The 15181-nt window shown below is 45.5% G+C and overlaps 2 protein-coding genes across 4 annotated transcripts in view; one reads left to right on the top strand and one right to left on the bottom strand.

Moving 5' to 3' along the window:
* The window catches only part of LOC6048428, a 214801-nt gene extending 212555 nt beyond the window's left edge, over window positions 1-2246 (top strand). For all 3 annotated transcript variants that reach the window (XM_038251526.1, XM_038251527.1, XM_038251528.1), the window contains one exon: window positions 50-2246. In XM_038251526.1, the coding sequence (XP_038107454.1) occupies window positions 50-1946 (1897 nt within the window). In that variant the 3' untranslated portion in view covers window positions 1947-2246. The remainder of the gene's footprint in view (window positions 1-49) is intronic.
* Window positions 2247-12096: 9850 nt separating this feature from the next.
* On the bottom strand, window positions 12097-13355 carry LOC119766609. The gene is made up of 2 exons (XM_038251534.1): window positions 13082-13355; window positions 12097-13021 (listed from the first exon to the last, which is right to left on the bottom strand). Exon 2 carries the CDS (start codon window positions 12992-12994, stop codon window positions 12422-12424), a length of 573 nt encoding a protein of 190 aa, XP_038107462.1. The 5' UTR covers window positions 12995-13021; window positions 13082-13355; the 3' UTR covers window positions 12097-12421.
* Between the last annotated feature and the right edge of the window lie 1826 nt (window positions 13356-15181).

Raw genomic sequence — 15181 nt, 5'->3', positions numbered from 1 at the left:
CGAAACTCGTATGAAGAAGCGTCGACTGATAAATTGCTTTCTTTTCCAGACAATGCCTAAGCATCTGCTGCACGAGAAGTCCCGAGGCTGGTGCCCGGCTGGGCACGACTCCGATTGGGTTGCTTCCGTTGGCGGCCGCTGCCACGGGCACGGGGATCCGTTCGCGAGTGGTCGCGCTGCAGCTGCTGACGATCGCGTGCGACAAATCTGCGCTGGGGGATGGGACGCAGCGCAGTCAACAGCAAGGTCATACGGCGGTTTCGGAAGCGTTGTCGACGCTGCGGTTGAGATGTGCCGAACCGGTGCGGTTCCGACTGCTGGTCGGGATGTTGAACAGCGGGGGTGGTTCTGGGGAGCTGCAGGCGGTTGGGATGAAGTTCATCAACACGTTCTTGGAGAGCGCCGAGAGCGTACAGGTTCGGTTGTATCTGCAGGCGGAACTGTTTCAAGCCGGGTTGGATCCGGCTCAGATGTGCAAAATAATTTCGTCTACTTCCCCCTGGTTGGAGCGACTTCGCATCGAGGTCAAGCGATGGGACGCCATCCGGATAGATATTGAGCAGCTGCAGAACCAGGCGCGATCTGCCGAGCAGGTTCGCAGTCGGCTGGTGATCCTCGAGCGTCGAGTACAAATCTTGCACGAAGAAAAGACGGTGTTGACCACGATGGAGAGAAGATTGCAGGAACGGTGTGCCGAGCTGCAGCGTGAAGTTCTGAGACTCAAGGGCAATCACAGCATGGACGGTTCTAACAGCAACAGTCTGGAGAAGAGACCAGTGGCACTGCCAAGACAGGTTCCACCTCAAGCCAAACGGAACACTTCCGAGAACGATGACGAAGGTATCAGCAGCTCGGAAACCGGACAGTCCTCCACTCCGGAACCTCCACGAGTGTTCCCAGCCAAGGAAGGATCTTCTTCAAACTCCCACAAGTTCAGCATCTCTCTGAACCAGGACAACGCCGGAACGTCACACGAACTGAACAACAACGATGACGACACGAACGCCACCATCGAGGACGTCATCGAAGAGCTGCAGAACATCGTCAACGACGCGGAGCGCGAAATCTCCGACCAAAACGAAGTCCTCTACCATCAAGACCTCCCCGAGAAGACGCTCTACAGCCTGGAAATCAACACCGAGAACGAAATCGTACCTGTCAACCTGCTACCTCATCCACCCCGCAAGTCCCGCTCGCTGGCCCACCTCATCTCAACGCCCTCGGACGGTGACGGCTCCGGCTACGATCTGCTCCTCGTCAACGGAGACAGCAAGCTGGACTTTTTCGAAGACGGTCAACCGGACAAGCTCCCCAAAAAGCCAACCTACCCGGACAGCGCCTTCTACGCCCCCGAAGAGCCACCCCACGAATCAACCCGTCCCGACGTGGTCCACACGGCCACAGAATCCGCGGCGATGCACCGAAGTCGCGCCACCACCGCCGCCTCAAAAGACTCCAACCGAGCCATCCTGAACGTCATCATGGACGCCCGCGACAAGGAATCCCGCATGATGCGAGCCCAATCGCTCGAACGCGAAGTCCCCGTCCCCGGACCACCCCCACCCCAGCAGTTCAACGGCGTCTTTTTCATGACCGACATGAACAGCGCCGGCAAGTACCCCAAACCGGACATCACCGCCGCCCTCGAGGCGAAAAAGGTCACCAAGAACCTCGACCGCATGGGCGCGTACGGCGTAGACTCGATGATCGACATCGTAACCACCAACGAGCAGCGAATCAACGGCAAGACCACCGCCTTCCAGAAGGCACGGCCCACCACGACAAACGCCGCCGCCGGCACCGGAAACATCAACTTCAAGCTGCGCTCGTCCAACGGCACCCAATTGCACTACCCAGGCAACGGACAGCTGCTGCGGGAAAATAGCCGAAGCCAGACGAACCTCGGTGGCTCGAAAGTGACCGATCTGCCTTCGGGGTTGTACTAAGAGATAAGAAAACAAGCGATATTTTTAAAAACTTCTGTGCAATATTTATTCTTTTACCTTGTAGATTCTAAAACGCGTACTTTTAAGACACCTTTCCTTTGAATCAACTCATTCGGTTTGTAAAAAGTTTGCTAAATATTCGATATTCGACGGTGATGGTACTCTCTCCTTCTCCCCCTGTGCACACGGTCTGTGTCTTTGTTTCAGTTTTTTTTTCGAGATTTTCGATTAGGGACATAATTTCAGTTAGAAGACGAAACATGAAGGTGTGACGTTCACGGCGATTCAAGATTTACAAAAGGAAGAAAAGAAACGTTCTGTTTAGCAGTAAGTGTCGTGTACTTTTTTTTAAATAAATGAGAAAGTTGAATAAAGATATGTTGGTGAAATGTATATTTTCCGAAAACTCCATGGATCACAGTTTTAAGGCTTGAAAAAAAACTACAGTTTTTTTGTTGAATATAAAAGTTTATTATTTACAAATTATGTCATTTTATCAACTCTTTAACATATTTTATTTTGTAGTTTTTTATTGTTTCTTTAAAAAATGGATTGGCTTATTTAAACACAACTGTAACTGCATTTCTCTAATAAGTTGATTATTTGCTGTTTTTCAAAGTTACTCTGCATCCGGTCTAATTTTATTAGGGCGTCTGCTGACGGTAATTTCACCCATGGCCATTTCTCCAAATTTCGATTCGCTGCAGAGAAGTTTCATAGAAATGATAAAAATCAGGTCCTTTTTAACTTTGAAAATATGAAGAATCTTCCCACAACATAAATTAATTATGTTTAAAAAAATTTTAAACGTGGAATGGAATCAAAATGGACTTTTTCTGATCAAGCTCAAATTTGGCGATCAAACTATCAAAACATGTAAGAATCCCGATTTTGAACCAAATTGGACCAACCCTTCTTTTTTGGCACCGCCCCAAAGTTTTGCGGATTTCATCATTTTTTCAAAAATACCTCTTTTTTCAAATGGCCACATCTCTGAAACATAAAATGATAGAGAAGCTTGACAGTTATTTTTAAAGGAAATTGGACGCTGAATTGAATTGAAAACTATACACGCCATTTTCTCAATATTATAGCCCGCCAGCCTATCGAACTCCCCTATGGTTAAGTGAGATGGCTTAAGCGCCACTCCCGAAGGAGACCATCCACCTGTTTGTCGGTTTGCCCAGCCGTAGAGACCTCTCGAGGGGGGGTTCAGTAATCCCGTTTCGGGACAGGGAGTTCTGTGGGGTGTAAAACGCGTCGGAGGTACTCCGACTAGCGTACAAGCCACTACCCAGGAAGGGTAGCTGAAAAAGAAACCGGAAACGGACTGGAGACCTCAGGGCGTGATTCATCACCTGCGGCCTTCAACAGTCTACCTGAACCAGATCTGCAAGAAAAATAGCCAATGGTCCAAGGGATTCGGAGCCCTGTCTCCAGTAGAAAAATAAAGTAAAATAGAATATTGAAAGAAAATCTACATTTATTTAAACGGTCGCGACCAAAACATGAGTCGACTCTTTCGGTCACCCTAGCATAAGTGTTTTATAGCTACTGTGTGTTTAGGTTAAGTGCAGCAGGAAAAACATTTGTAGTGTTTTGTGTTCGTTTATTTTACAGTGAGTCATACATGTTTACGTACGTACGTTTGTGTTTGCCGGCGATCCTCCTCTTCCTTTCCCTGAGATCCTGTTACTTCATCCAAAAATCTCCCGTGTGTTTGTCTTCCTTCTTCTCTCTTCTTCTTCCGGTTTAGGTGTGTGTGCTATGTGCGTTTTATGTGTTCATTTTAGGCGAGTCGGAACAGTCTCGACAGACGCGGCGCCGCGCTACTAGTTGGTAAGGTTGGTAGCGGGCGAAAAGTGTGCCATGGACTTATCACTTAAGCATGCTTTTACTCACGGTTTGCGGTGCGGGCGCTTTCGACGATCACGTGGTCGTCTGGATACCTGTTCTGCTGCTGCGGGTCGGTTTCGAAGAAACTCGGTGGTGGTCGGTGTTTTGCTGCGGACGGCGTCTACGACGTCATCACTCGCTGCTGCTGCTGTTGCTGCTCTCCGGTTAGCACCGGACGGGACTCGAGCACGTGGTTGGTCGCACCTGCGAGGGAACCGCGACGACCTACGCTTGAAGATCTGCTGCTGCTGCTCGGCTGGAACGCTGGTTAGCTGGTTGTTGTTTGCTGCCGGTTCGCGTGTCCGCCTTCGAGGCCGGACTTCTCTCCCAAGGGTTAACCTTCACTCACTCACGTGGTTTCTAACCTTCCAGGTTAGGTTGATGGCGGTTGGCGATCGCGATGGCGGATGCTGTGCGCGATGGCGGTTAATTCAAGGACGCTGCGGTGACGGTTGCTGCTGTCCTGTTACGGCGTGGCCGTACAGTTCCGCTGCCGAGCGCGGTTTGGCGAGCGCTGGCCTTCGGCGGCGTGGGCGTTGCGGCCGGATCGAAGCGGTAGCTGGTCCCCGGTAGATCGGGCCGTCTTTGACGAGCGTGGCGGTGGATGCAGAGCTGGTCATGGGGCAGATGTTAACTTGGCACTCGCACAGGTGACCACGAGGTGGTCAGCGCACTTACCAGGATTTCTGGAACGCACATGCACACGGTCTTCACACACGCACACGACACGGCACTAGATCGATCTACTAATCTCGCTAAACTAGCTAATCAGGGAAAGGACAGAGAAACACATTACACTTGGGATAACCTAAAAGACAAACTCATGGAAAACTAGAAACCTACAATTTAATCACGAGACGCGCACAATCGAGGGCCACTGGTGCCTCTTCCGCGGAACTGTTAAAAGTGAACCGTTGGGCGCGTCATCAGAACGCCGAGACTTATGAGAGGCTTCAGTTCCGAATTCCGTTCCCTCTCACGGTTACCAACCCTGGACAATAGCTTGTCATTCCCTTGGACCGCTTTACTACCTCCGCGATCTCATCACCCCGAACCGCGAAAACGCGAAACTCTTCGCGAGATTCGTGCGGCTGGCTCTCCCCGATCTCCTGTGCTGGCTCACCTCAAGAGCAGAGTTTAAACCACTCGGCCATCTGGTTGAACGGAAAGCTTTTGGGATAACTGGCGCAAAAGGTACTCGGCATTTGAGTGACCAAAGGAATGAGCAAAGGTCACTCAGCAAGAAAGCTCTACTCTGCGGCGTGTACGTTTAATACAGTTTAGGTATTTCTACTTCCCAATCATACCGACTGTACTTTTACTCCATATGTACTCGTTACATCATTCCCCACTAAAAGTACGAAAATTTGTTTGGCGTTAACACGGCGGTGAAAAACGACCAAACAAATTTTCGTAGGCCAAACAGAAGTGCTACTGATGATTGGGTTTCTCTTCGGGGTCATATACGTTCATCACTGAACTGTCAACTCACTAACAAGTTAGGTCCTTGCTAACAGTCAGCTCCGTCTCACTTTCCAGATCAGACAACATCACAGTGTCAGCGACGATGTTGTAAGTCTGCTACTAACCATCAATGACCAAAGTCTCCGGTCTCCAGCGAATTACTACTCAAATCATCAATAACAACAGTAAAGCCTCGAGAAAATGCAAAAAAAAACGAGTAATTCAAAAAAAATATTCAATTTACAAATGTTCCTAACTCTAATCAACCGGCTCAATTACGGCAAAGGCTTTTGAAAAAAAATAATCATGAAAAAAAAAATTGACCTTTAATAAAGAAATTCATGCTGAATGTTTAAATATGTACAACTAATTCTAATTAAAATATTGAGAAAAGAAAAAATAAGGAAAAGAAGCAGTGAAGAAATTTGTAACCCAGAAAAATACTGATCAGTTCATTGATGACGACGACTCATTCATACTCAAAATTACAAAATAAAAACATTAAAACAAACTACGAAAAAAAAATAGCATCGACATAGAGTTTGCGCATAACCCTACGCGAGCTAACACAGTAAACGAAGCGTGTCTTCTACACCAGGACAAAGCCGATAGGCGAAAACAACGTTCACGAAAAGAACTAGTCAGTTCAGTTTGCAATCCCGGCCCAATACTAAGACGAGTCTGTGGGAACAAACTTCACTGACAGAAAAGGTCTGTTTCTCCTCATAATTCGCCGCCACGGAAATAAATTTCCGCGATTTAACACTCATTATGATTCGAAACGCAAAATATTCCTCCTTACAAGAACTTCAAACACCAGGATTAAATCCGATAACGAAATTCTTGAAGAATTAACCATAATTACAAACTAAAGAAAGAAAACCATTCGCTCACCCTCGCATTCAAAAAAATTCACCCATGCAGAATCCATCTCCAAGATCTGGATCTGTCACTCAATCACCCTGCGCATTTTACCGGTGCTACGCACACAAACAAAACAAACGTCATCGGACTGTCAACGGAGGAAAAAAATGTGAAAGTGAAAGTGGAAAAATGCCAGGCGCAGGTACAGAATCGCGAGTGAAAGTTTTTAGAGGAAAATTTTGTGGAAAAAAAGGTGAAATGGCCAGAAAAGACGACTGGGATGGTCGGAAGAACCGTTCCCAACGGAAACGAGGAAAGTCGAGCTGACATATCGTTCCAGCTATCGGTTTTAAGTTGGTTTTTGTTTGTTTATTTTCAGCGCAGCGGCATGGCCTACTGCGGCGTGGAACTACAACCTGTCGTTAGCGATTGATAAGCGCTCGGGGGAAAAAAAACTAAGAAAAATCTGGCTAATCGATCGCGCTGAAACTACTTGGGGAAATTATCAAAAAATTGGAAACTGGGTGGGAAAATCTGTGCAAAAATTGGTGTGGTAAATCTACTTTGGGAAAAAAAACTATGGTGCAAAAGCTACTCTGTTTGGAAACCGATTGTAAACAAACCAGCGAAACGCCAGCTGTGTTTCGATTGTTTACTAACTATAACTTAAACTACTATTTACAAGGGGAAAACTATAACTACTATTTACATTAGGAAAGGATCGTTAATCATCGGAAAATGAGGAAAAAAAACTGGAAAATACGACTCCTTCGTAGAAAAATTATCAACAATTCAGGTAAGTATAAGAAGAAAACTAATAATGAAAGTGATCATATTACAATGCCGTCCTCCCACGCAAACAGGTGACGACGATCTTGCTCGGCCAGCTGACGATGTTCGGCCACCCTCACCCCACTTCGCCGGAAGGATGACTCGCCCCGACTGACGGAAGTTTGGACTCCACCCACACTCGACGGAAGGAAGGATGATCCACCTCCAACTGGACTAGCGGATTGTGAGTTTTTATAGATCTAAGATTAACCTAGTTTAGTACTAACTTAGTTTAAGGGTTAGGCGTTAGGCCCTACTAACCACTAACTTCTTCGCGTCGCGTTCGGTTTTGCGTATCTTCTTCCTCTTCTTCGTTTTACGCGTGCTAGCTGTGACTCGGTCAGGCTAGTCTTGGTTTGTGGTGTCTACTCGGCCCAAAATTTGGTATTTTCGCGTGGTAGAACCGGTTCTACCCTTGGTCACTTCTTCGGTTGAAGTCTATTCATAGCTCGTTGGGTTTTAGAAAATGTGGATCGTCTGATTCGATTTCGAGATGATTTGTGGGCGTTGTCCAAAGATGCACTACTAGCTTTCGACAATCATCGATCGCTGTTGAAGTCATCGCAGGCTCGCTTTCTTCGTTCACACCTTTCGGTGGCTACTAACACAGGTCATCACTTGCTCATTCATAGCTTCGTGCAATCTTAGTACAAGTGACTACTGGCTCTCGACAGTCATCGGGCGTTTTGGAAGTCATCGCAACTAAGCTGCTCCTTCTTTGCTTCATCTTCTCATACTTAAGGTTGGAACACACATGACAAATCACCCCAAATCGAACCGCTTCTCCCAGGTCGCGATCGCGCGTGGTACAACTCGGTACCCTCAGTGCTGGTTTGTTTATTCTGGTTTTCCCTAACACGAGTCCGTCGAGTGCCCTAATGAGGTAATTACCCCGAGGGTGTTTTGTTCCCTTAACGGAAATGGTTGCTCCTGGTGGGATTAGGAGGGACATAGCTAAAAAAAAACAAGATCTAGTGCAGCTAATCGAGCGATTCCATTACGACGCCTTCTCTGGTCCAGGTTCTGCTACCAGTTGGACATTACCAAAACTACTTCCCAAGAGAACTTTCAAGCCCATCGTGTTGGCATCTGATCCTAACCCCGACAGTCGGTTCTTTCGGAGTAATTTCCACTGCAGACTTCGTTCTTTCCCTGTTCCAGCTTCGCCGACTTCTCCTTTGACGTCGTTCAGATGCGTTTTGTTTGTTTGGTGTGTCCTGTCATCGTCGTATGGATCAGAATCCCCCGAAAGCTACTTCTTTTGGCATCAAAAGTTGTTGTTTACATTTTGTAAACTTCTGTACTCTTCTCTCATGTACTAATCCCTCGTTTAAGCAATTAGACTATTGTTGTTATCAACCAACAGATCAGTAGTTGTTCTTTTCGTTGAGTTTCTGCAAGAAGGCAGTATTAATTTGAAGAATTAGTGAAAGTTAGTCCAATTACCAACGGAAGGCAAGATTTTTTTTTATAGTTAGCTAAATTATTTTGCTATAATTCAGATAATGCAGAGTAGGCTTATTAAATAATACAAATCGTAGTACCAATATTACAAAAATTGAAGTAATGAAAAAAAATTATGAAAATATAAATAATGTATGATGAAAAAACAAAAAAAAGTGAATATAATAAATGTATGCAAATAAACAACAACCCAAAATTGTGTTTTCAATTTCTCCGAGAAACTCAACTCTTCCTTCAGAACAAAAGTATCTAATAACTACAAAAATGCAATGCAAATCAGAAAGAAATGCAAATCTAAACAAAATCAGGCAAATTGTTCCAAACCAATGTTACCAAAAATCAAAAAATCAGAAAATCATACCAAAAAAAAAAATAGAGTACAGTAGATGCCTTGTATTGTTGGGCGCCAGTTATAGCCCGCCAGCCTATCGAACTCCCCTATGGTTAAGTGAGATGGCTTAAGCGCCACTCCCGAAGGAGACCATCCACCTGTTTGTCGGTTTGCCCAGCCGTAGAGACCTCTCGAGGGGGGGTTCAGTAATCCCGTTTCGGGACAGGGAGTTCTGTGGGGTGTAAAACGCGTCGGAGGTACTCCGACTAGCGTACCAAGCCACTACCCAGGAAGGGTAGCTGAAAAAGAAACCGGAAACGGACTGGAGACCTCAGGGCGTGATTCATCACCTGCGGCCTTCAACAGTCTACCTGAACCAGATCTGCAAGAAAAATAGCCAATGGTCCAAGGGATTCGGAGCCCTGTCTCCAGTAGAAAAATAAAGTAAAATAGAATATTGAAAGAAAATCTACATTTATTTAAACGGTCGCGACCAAAACATGAGTCGACTCTTTCGGTCACCCTAGCATAAGTGTTTTATAGCTACTGTGTGTTTAGGTTAAGTGCAGCAGGAAAAACATTTGTAGTGTTTTGTGTTCGTTTATTTTACAGTGAGTCATACATGTTTACGTACGTACGTTTGTGTTTGCCGGCGATCCTCCCTCTTCCTTTCCCTGAGATCCTGTTACTTCATCCAAAAATCTCCCGTGTGTTTGTCTTCCTTCTTCTCTCTTCTTCTTCCGGTTTAGGTGTGTGTGCTATGTGCGTTTTATGTGTTCATTTTAGGCGAGTCGGAACAGTCTCGACAGACGCGGCGCCGCGCTACTAGTTGGTAAGGTTGGTAGCGGGCGAAAAGTGTGCCATGGACTTATCACTTAAGCATGCTTTTACTCACGGTTTGCGGTGCGGGCGCTTTCGACGATCACGTGGTCGTCTGGATACCTGTTCTGCTGCTGCGGGTCGGTTTCGAAGAAACTCGGTGGTGGTCGGTGTTTTGCTGCGGACGGCGTCTACGACGTCATCACTCGCTGCTGCTGCTGTTGCTGCTCTCCGGTTAGCACCGGACGGGACTCGAGCACGTGGTTGGTCGCACCTGCGAGGAACCGCGACGACCTACGCTTGAAGATCTGCTGCTGCTGCTCGGCTGGAACGCTGGTTAGCTGGTTGTTGTTTGCTGCCGGTTCGCGTGTCCGCCTTCGAGGCCGGACTTCTCTCCCAAGGGTTAACCTTCACTCACTCACGTGGTTTCTAACCTTCCAGGTTAGGTTGATGGCGGTTGGCGATCGCGATGGCGGATGCTGTGCGCGATGGCGGTTAATTCAAGGACGCTGCGGTGACGGTTGCTGCTGTCCTGTTACGGCGTGGCCGTACAGTTCCGCTGCCGAGCGCGGTTTGGCGAGCGCTGGCCTTCGGCGGCGTGGGCGTTGCGGCCGGATCGAAGCGGTAGCTGGTCCCCGGTAGATCGGGCCGTCTTTGACGAGCGTGGCGGTGGATGCAGAGCTGGTCATGGGGCAGATGTTAACTTGGCACTCGCACAGGTGACCACGAGGTGGTCAGCGCACTTACCAGGATTTCTGGAACGCACATGCACACGGTCTTCACACACGCACACGACACGGCACTAGATCGATCTACTAATCTCGCTAAACTAGCTAATCAGGGAAAGGACAGAGAAACACATTACACTTGGGATAACCTAAAAAGACAAACTCATGGAAAACTAGAAACCTACAATTTAATCACGAGACGCGCACAATCGAGGGCCACTGGTGCCTCTTCCGCGGAACTGTTAAAAGTGAACCGTTGGGCGCGTCATCAGAACGCCGAGACTTATGAGAGGCTTCAGTTCCGAATTCCGTTCCTCTCACGGTTACCAACCCTGGACAATAGCTTGTCATTCCCTTGGACCGCTTTACTACCTCCGCGATCGCATCACCCCGAACCGCGAAAACGCGAAACTCTTCGCGAGATTCGTGCGGCTGGCTCTCCCCGATCTCCTGTGCTGGCTCACCTCAAGAGCAGAGTTTAAACCACTCGGCCATCTGGTTGAACGGAAAGCTTTTGGGATAACTGGCGCAAAAGGTACTCGGCATTTGAGTGACCAAAGGAATGAGCAAAGGTCACTCAGCAAGAAAGCTCTACTCTGCGGCGTGTACGTTTAATACAGTTTAGGTATTTCTACTTCCCAATCATACCGACTGTACTTTTACTCCATATGTACTCGTTACAATATACATGCGATTAAATTTCGAATTAACGATTTTACATAAGAATCTATTTTTCGAATGTTGGGCGAATTGAAATCTCTTGAGATAACGATTTTTTAAGCTTGCAGTTTCAAAATTTACCTACAGCAAGATGGACGACCACTTTTTAGTTTGACACCCCTTTTACACGGAGTGTTTGATAGTGTGCGTGAGCGCCGTGTAAAAAGTGACAGTTCGTCACTTTTTAGTTTGACGGGGTTCAAACTAAAAATGTGTCAAACGAAAAAGTGGCCAAACACCGGGGTGTGAGTGTAGAATATTTTGAAAGTATAATTTACCTTTCTTGGAAAAAGCGATAAATCGACAATTTTGACATGATACCCCTAGAGATGTTTTCTCGAATCCTTTTCTCACATGATCAAGATTCTCAAGATCATTTTTCCTTAAGGGGTTACATACATGTTAATCGGCAAAAATGTCACAGGTCGGTTTGAGCACAAAATTAAACTTTTTTCAAAATCTGTTTTCAGGGCATTAAAATATACATTTTCATCAAAACAAATTTGAAGACATTTGGTTGTATCATTGCCGAGATATAGCTATTTAAAGTTAGCAGTTTCAGAAAACGGGTGCCACGATATCTCAACATTGCTTCGACCAAAACGGCTCAAAATTTTGGTGAAGACTCGTTGAACCGGTCCCGTGTGCATGACGAAGGTCGATTTTCAAAAAGTTTATTTAAAAAAAGATAAAAATATTTTTCTGTTTTTCATATAAAAAATAGACACTTTTTGATTTTTGTATTTTTTTAAATTCAAAATTTTAAAATCGGGCTTCGTCATGCACACGAGACATGTCTTGGGAGTCTTCACTCAAAATTTCAGCCAATTTGGTCTATCCCATCTCGAGATATCGTGGCACCCGTAAATCAACTTGGTGTTCAGAGAAAAACGCTCAGAAAGTTAGACAGTTGGCTTTGCGCATGGCAAAATTCTGAGCTTAAATCGTCTCTAACTCAGTTAAATCATGAAATATCTTCATGAAACTTTCGGGAGTGATTGAAAATCATCTTTTAAGTGGATTTAATAAATATTCTGTAATATGAAATGTTGTGATTTTCTACATGTATGTAACCCCTTAACCACGAAAATGATAAAACATGTAATTACCATGAAATTACCATCCAGTGAAACGAAATATGGTGAAATTAACCCTTGGATTAAACAGCTGTTGGTTGTACGATTCCAAATTATCACACTCAAACAGCAAACAGCTAAATTTAGACGATTGAGTGATTCTCAAAATCAAATGAGCAACAACTTTATTCCAATTAGCAGGATTCATGTTACCGGAACATCAATTAGCGGGATTCAAACGAGCATATCGTGACGAGACAACTTTTAAATCATGCAAAAAAGTCAAATAATGGCTAAATCGGTAGTCGTGATCGTTTCGTGACCAAATCTGCTATACTCGCTCGTCATCTTTATCCCCTCTGTAACAGCCTGCTCAATTGTGCTAAAATTGTGACTGTCCAGTGACCGGTGTATCTGCACGGAGCCATTCACCAACGCCTGCACGCCAATCGTGATGGCCATTGCACGAGCTCTTTCACGAGATATCTCCAAGCTGACAAAAAATGTCATTTCCAGCTTGTTTGTAAGCTTCACCACTTGTTCGCAAAACGGAAGAAGCGCCTCTTTTTGTTTGAGAATTCTCAACTTGGCGATGATGTATTCCGGTGTCTCACGTTTAAGGCACATCGTTTTCACCTCGTCGATTAGATCTTCAATGGTCCACCAATCACTTGAGATGCTGGAACATGCCTTCCCAACCAAACGTGTTTTCACAAATTTCGCAGCAATCGGCATCTGATGGTGGGGAGTTGATTCGGCGAGTAATTTTACGGAATCGATGAACGATGGCAAGTTTTCCACGCTTCCATCGAACGGTTGCACCAGACAGGCAGCGGCGATAAAGTCAAATGTCATTTCGATATTGGTGCTGCAGTTGTGTGACTAAAATTAGAATAAATTAGCTTTACGTATGCTGCATAAAACTTGTTAAAAACGCCTTACCAACGAAGTAAAAATTTAATGTTAAAACACAAGTGATTTTTAATTAGTTAAGAACACGCGACGAGACAAAAAAGCCAAACATGACTTGTCCGGTGAACGGGCTAAAAACGATAAACTGATTGTGGAACGAAGATCCACGAATGCTCTATTAGCTGGACACGATCAACCCTCGCCATCACATCGTGATCAACCGTGTAGTATCTCACTATCCAGCTATAACCAGCTTTTTCGAAACCAGGCGAGGGTTTGCACACAAAGCTAACACTAACTCATACAAGCCTCTCTCACTACCTCTAGTCTTTTTGCATAGCTTGATCTTCTGAAAGCAGGAAACATGCTAGTACAACGAGGGAACGTTATACAACGCAGTTGGTACTCCGTCTGCACGATGCACCTAAGCGGGTAAGTTTTAGAAAATTACCACCATTTTTGCATGAATTGAAAGAAAATCCACGGTTTGATAAGATACGTTCGATTGAATAAAGGCGTTAGATTGTCTAGAAATAGCATTGGAATGATTTAAAAGAATTAAATTGAACCAGAAAAAAAGCTTTTTTAATTTCTTAGGATTGTAACCGTTCAGTTACAAGATCCCTAGTATTTTTAATATGTTAATTTATTTATTTATTATTTAATGTTCTTTGTGGTAAATGTTCAATGTTTTGGGTTACGAGCTATAGGGAAACACCAATATTGTATAGCGTAGTCCCCCGTCAACAAAAACAACAAAATATTGTATCTTAAGAAAGGGCTCAGTGGGTGCAAGGGGGGTATCTAGTGGGTGCAACTTAAGGGCAAGCTTCTAAGATGTTGGCGGTATTGGGGGATGACGGTTGAGGAGACCGATGATGGATCCTTCGAGGCAGGTTTGACCGCCGTAAATCGGCCATTTCAATCCCGGTGTTCGTGCGAAGTAGTTGAGTGCAAGTGAAAGTTTTTTAAAGTGAGCCAGCAGAAGACGGAAGAAGGATTCCCGCATCACCCTGCTGTTCGTTCAGGTAAATCCTGCGTCCCTGAATCGCCCGACCTTGGCATTCATCGCTCACGATTTGTCCCCCCCCCCACCTTTTGATTTCGTCCACCAAGCGTACGCGCCTCACACTCGCACGGGTCGGTCCATGTACAGTAAGTGCGGGAGGGCCAGTACATGCACCTAAACGTAATAGGACCTTCGCTCTGGATCTGCGGATCCATAATTCGTTAAGGAGCGCATTTCTCGGGCTGAAGCCCTAATTATCAAGGAGACCCTTCTCGGAACGACCGTTACGGTGATCCCGTGGTCCGCCCGATCGAGCCAACGAAGGAAGACACCGCAAACCTCGACACCAGCCTACGCCATTGCTGGTCAGTACGCGCCATCCGTCCGCCATCGCTCAAGCCAGCCCGCGGTTTTCCACGGCCGCCATTGCCACCCAAGAGCACTGGTCGATGTTCCGTGCGCGGCGTTGAAGCGAGCGTGGCCATCCGAGTGGTGCTAGCCCACCAAGAACCCGAGCCAACCGAAGCCGAAGCAAAAGTAGGAGAAGAAGCAGTTCATCAACGGTACGTACCGCAGCAGTTCCAGAACCCCAGCAATTACGGATCCAGGTTGGCCACTCAATAGAAATTAAATTTGATTGAATGTAATTGGAAAATAAAATTTACATTAATGAATAAAGAAGCTGGAACATTCTTTGGACATTTTTAAAAAAATCATGTATATTAAGCAAATAAAATTAATCTATATCATCTACGCGCATTGATATTTTATATTAATCTAAGGAAGTAATTTCGCTAGTTGCTGGACAACTTCAGTTCAACTAAAATCAATTTCTGAACTCGACAAATTGCTTGCTATCAACCTTGCTTATCGTTTGCAAACAGACAGAAATTGTTTTAGTTATGGCATTTTCCTCAAAGCCTGCCAAAAACTCATGGCAATGCCTTACCCTCTTACCTTAAGAAACACTATATTGCGTAAAAGGGGGTTAACCCTATACAAACCAACTTCGCCTCTAGGCGGGCTTAATTTAACGTGAAGACTTCCATCATAGCCATGATTTTTCATTCGATTGTGTAAATTTCGCTTCCCTGACAATATTTTGACAAAATTCCTTCTAC

Source organism: Culex quinquefasciatus, chromosome 2, assembly GCF_015732765.1.
Source record: "Culex quinquefasciatus strain JHB chromosome 2, VPISU_Cqui_1.0_pri_paternal, whole genome shotgun sequence".
Lineage (NCBI taxonomy): Eukaryota > Metazoa > Arthropoda > Insecta > Diptera > Culicidae > Culex > Culex quinquefasciatus.
This window is presented reverse-complemented; position numbering and strand designations above follow the sequence as displayed.

Excerpts from the sequence above, each read along its gene's own strand:
- LOC119766609 (XM_038251534.1), bottom strand. The coding sequence starts at position 12,994 with ATGACATTTGACTTTATCGCCGCTGCCTGTCTGGTGCAACCGTTCGAT.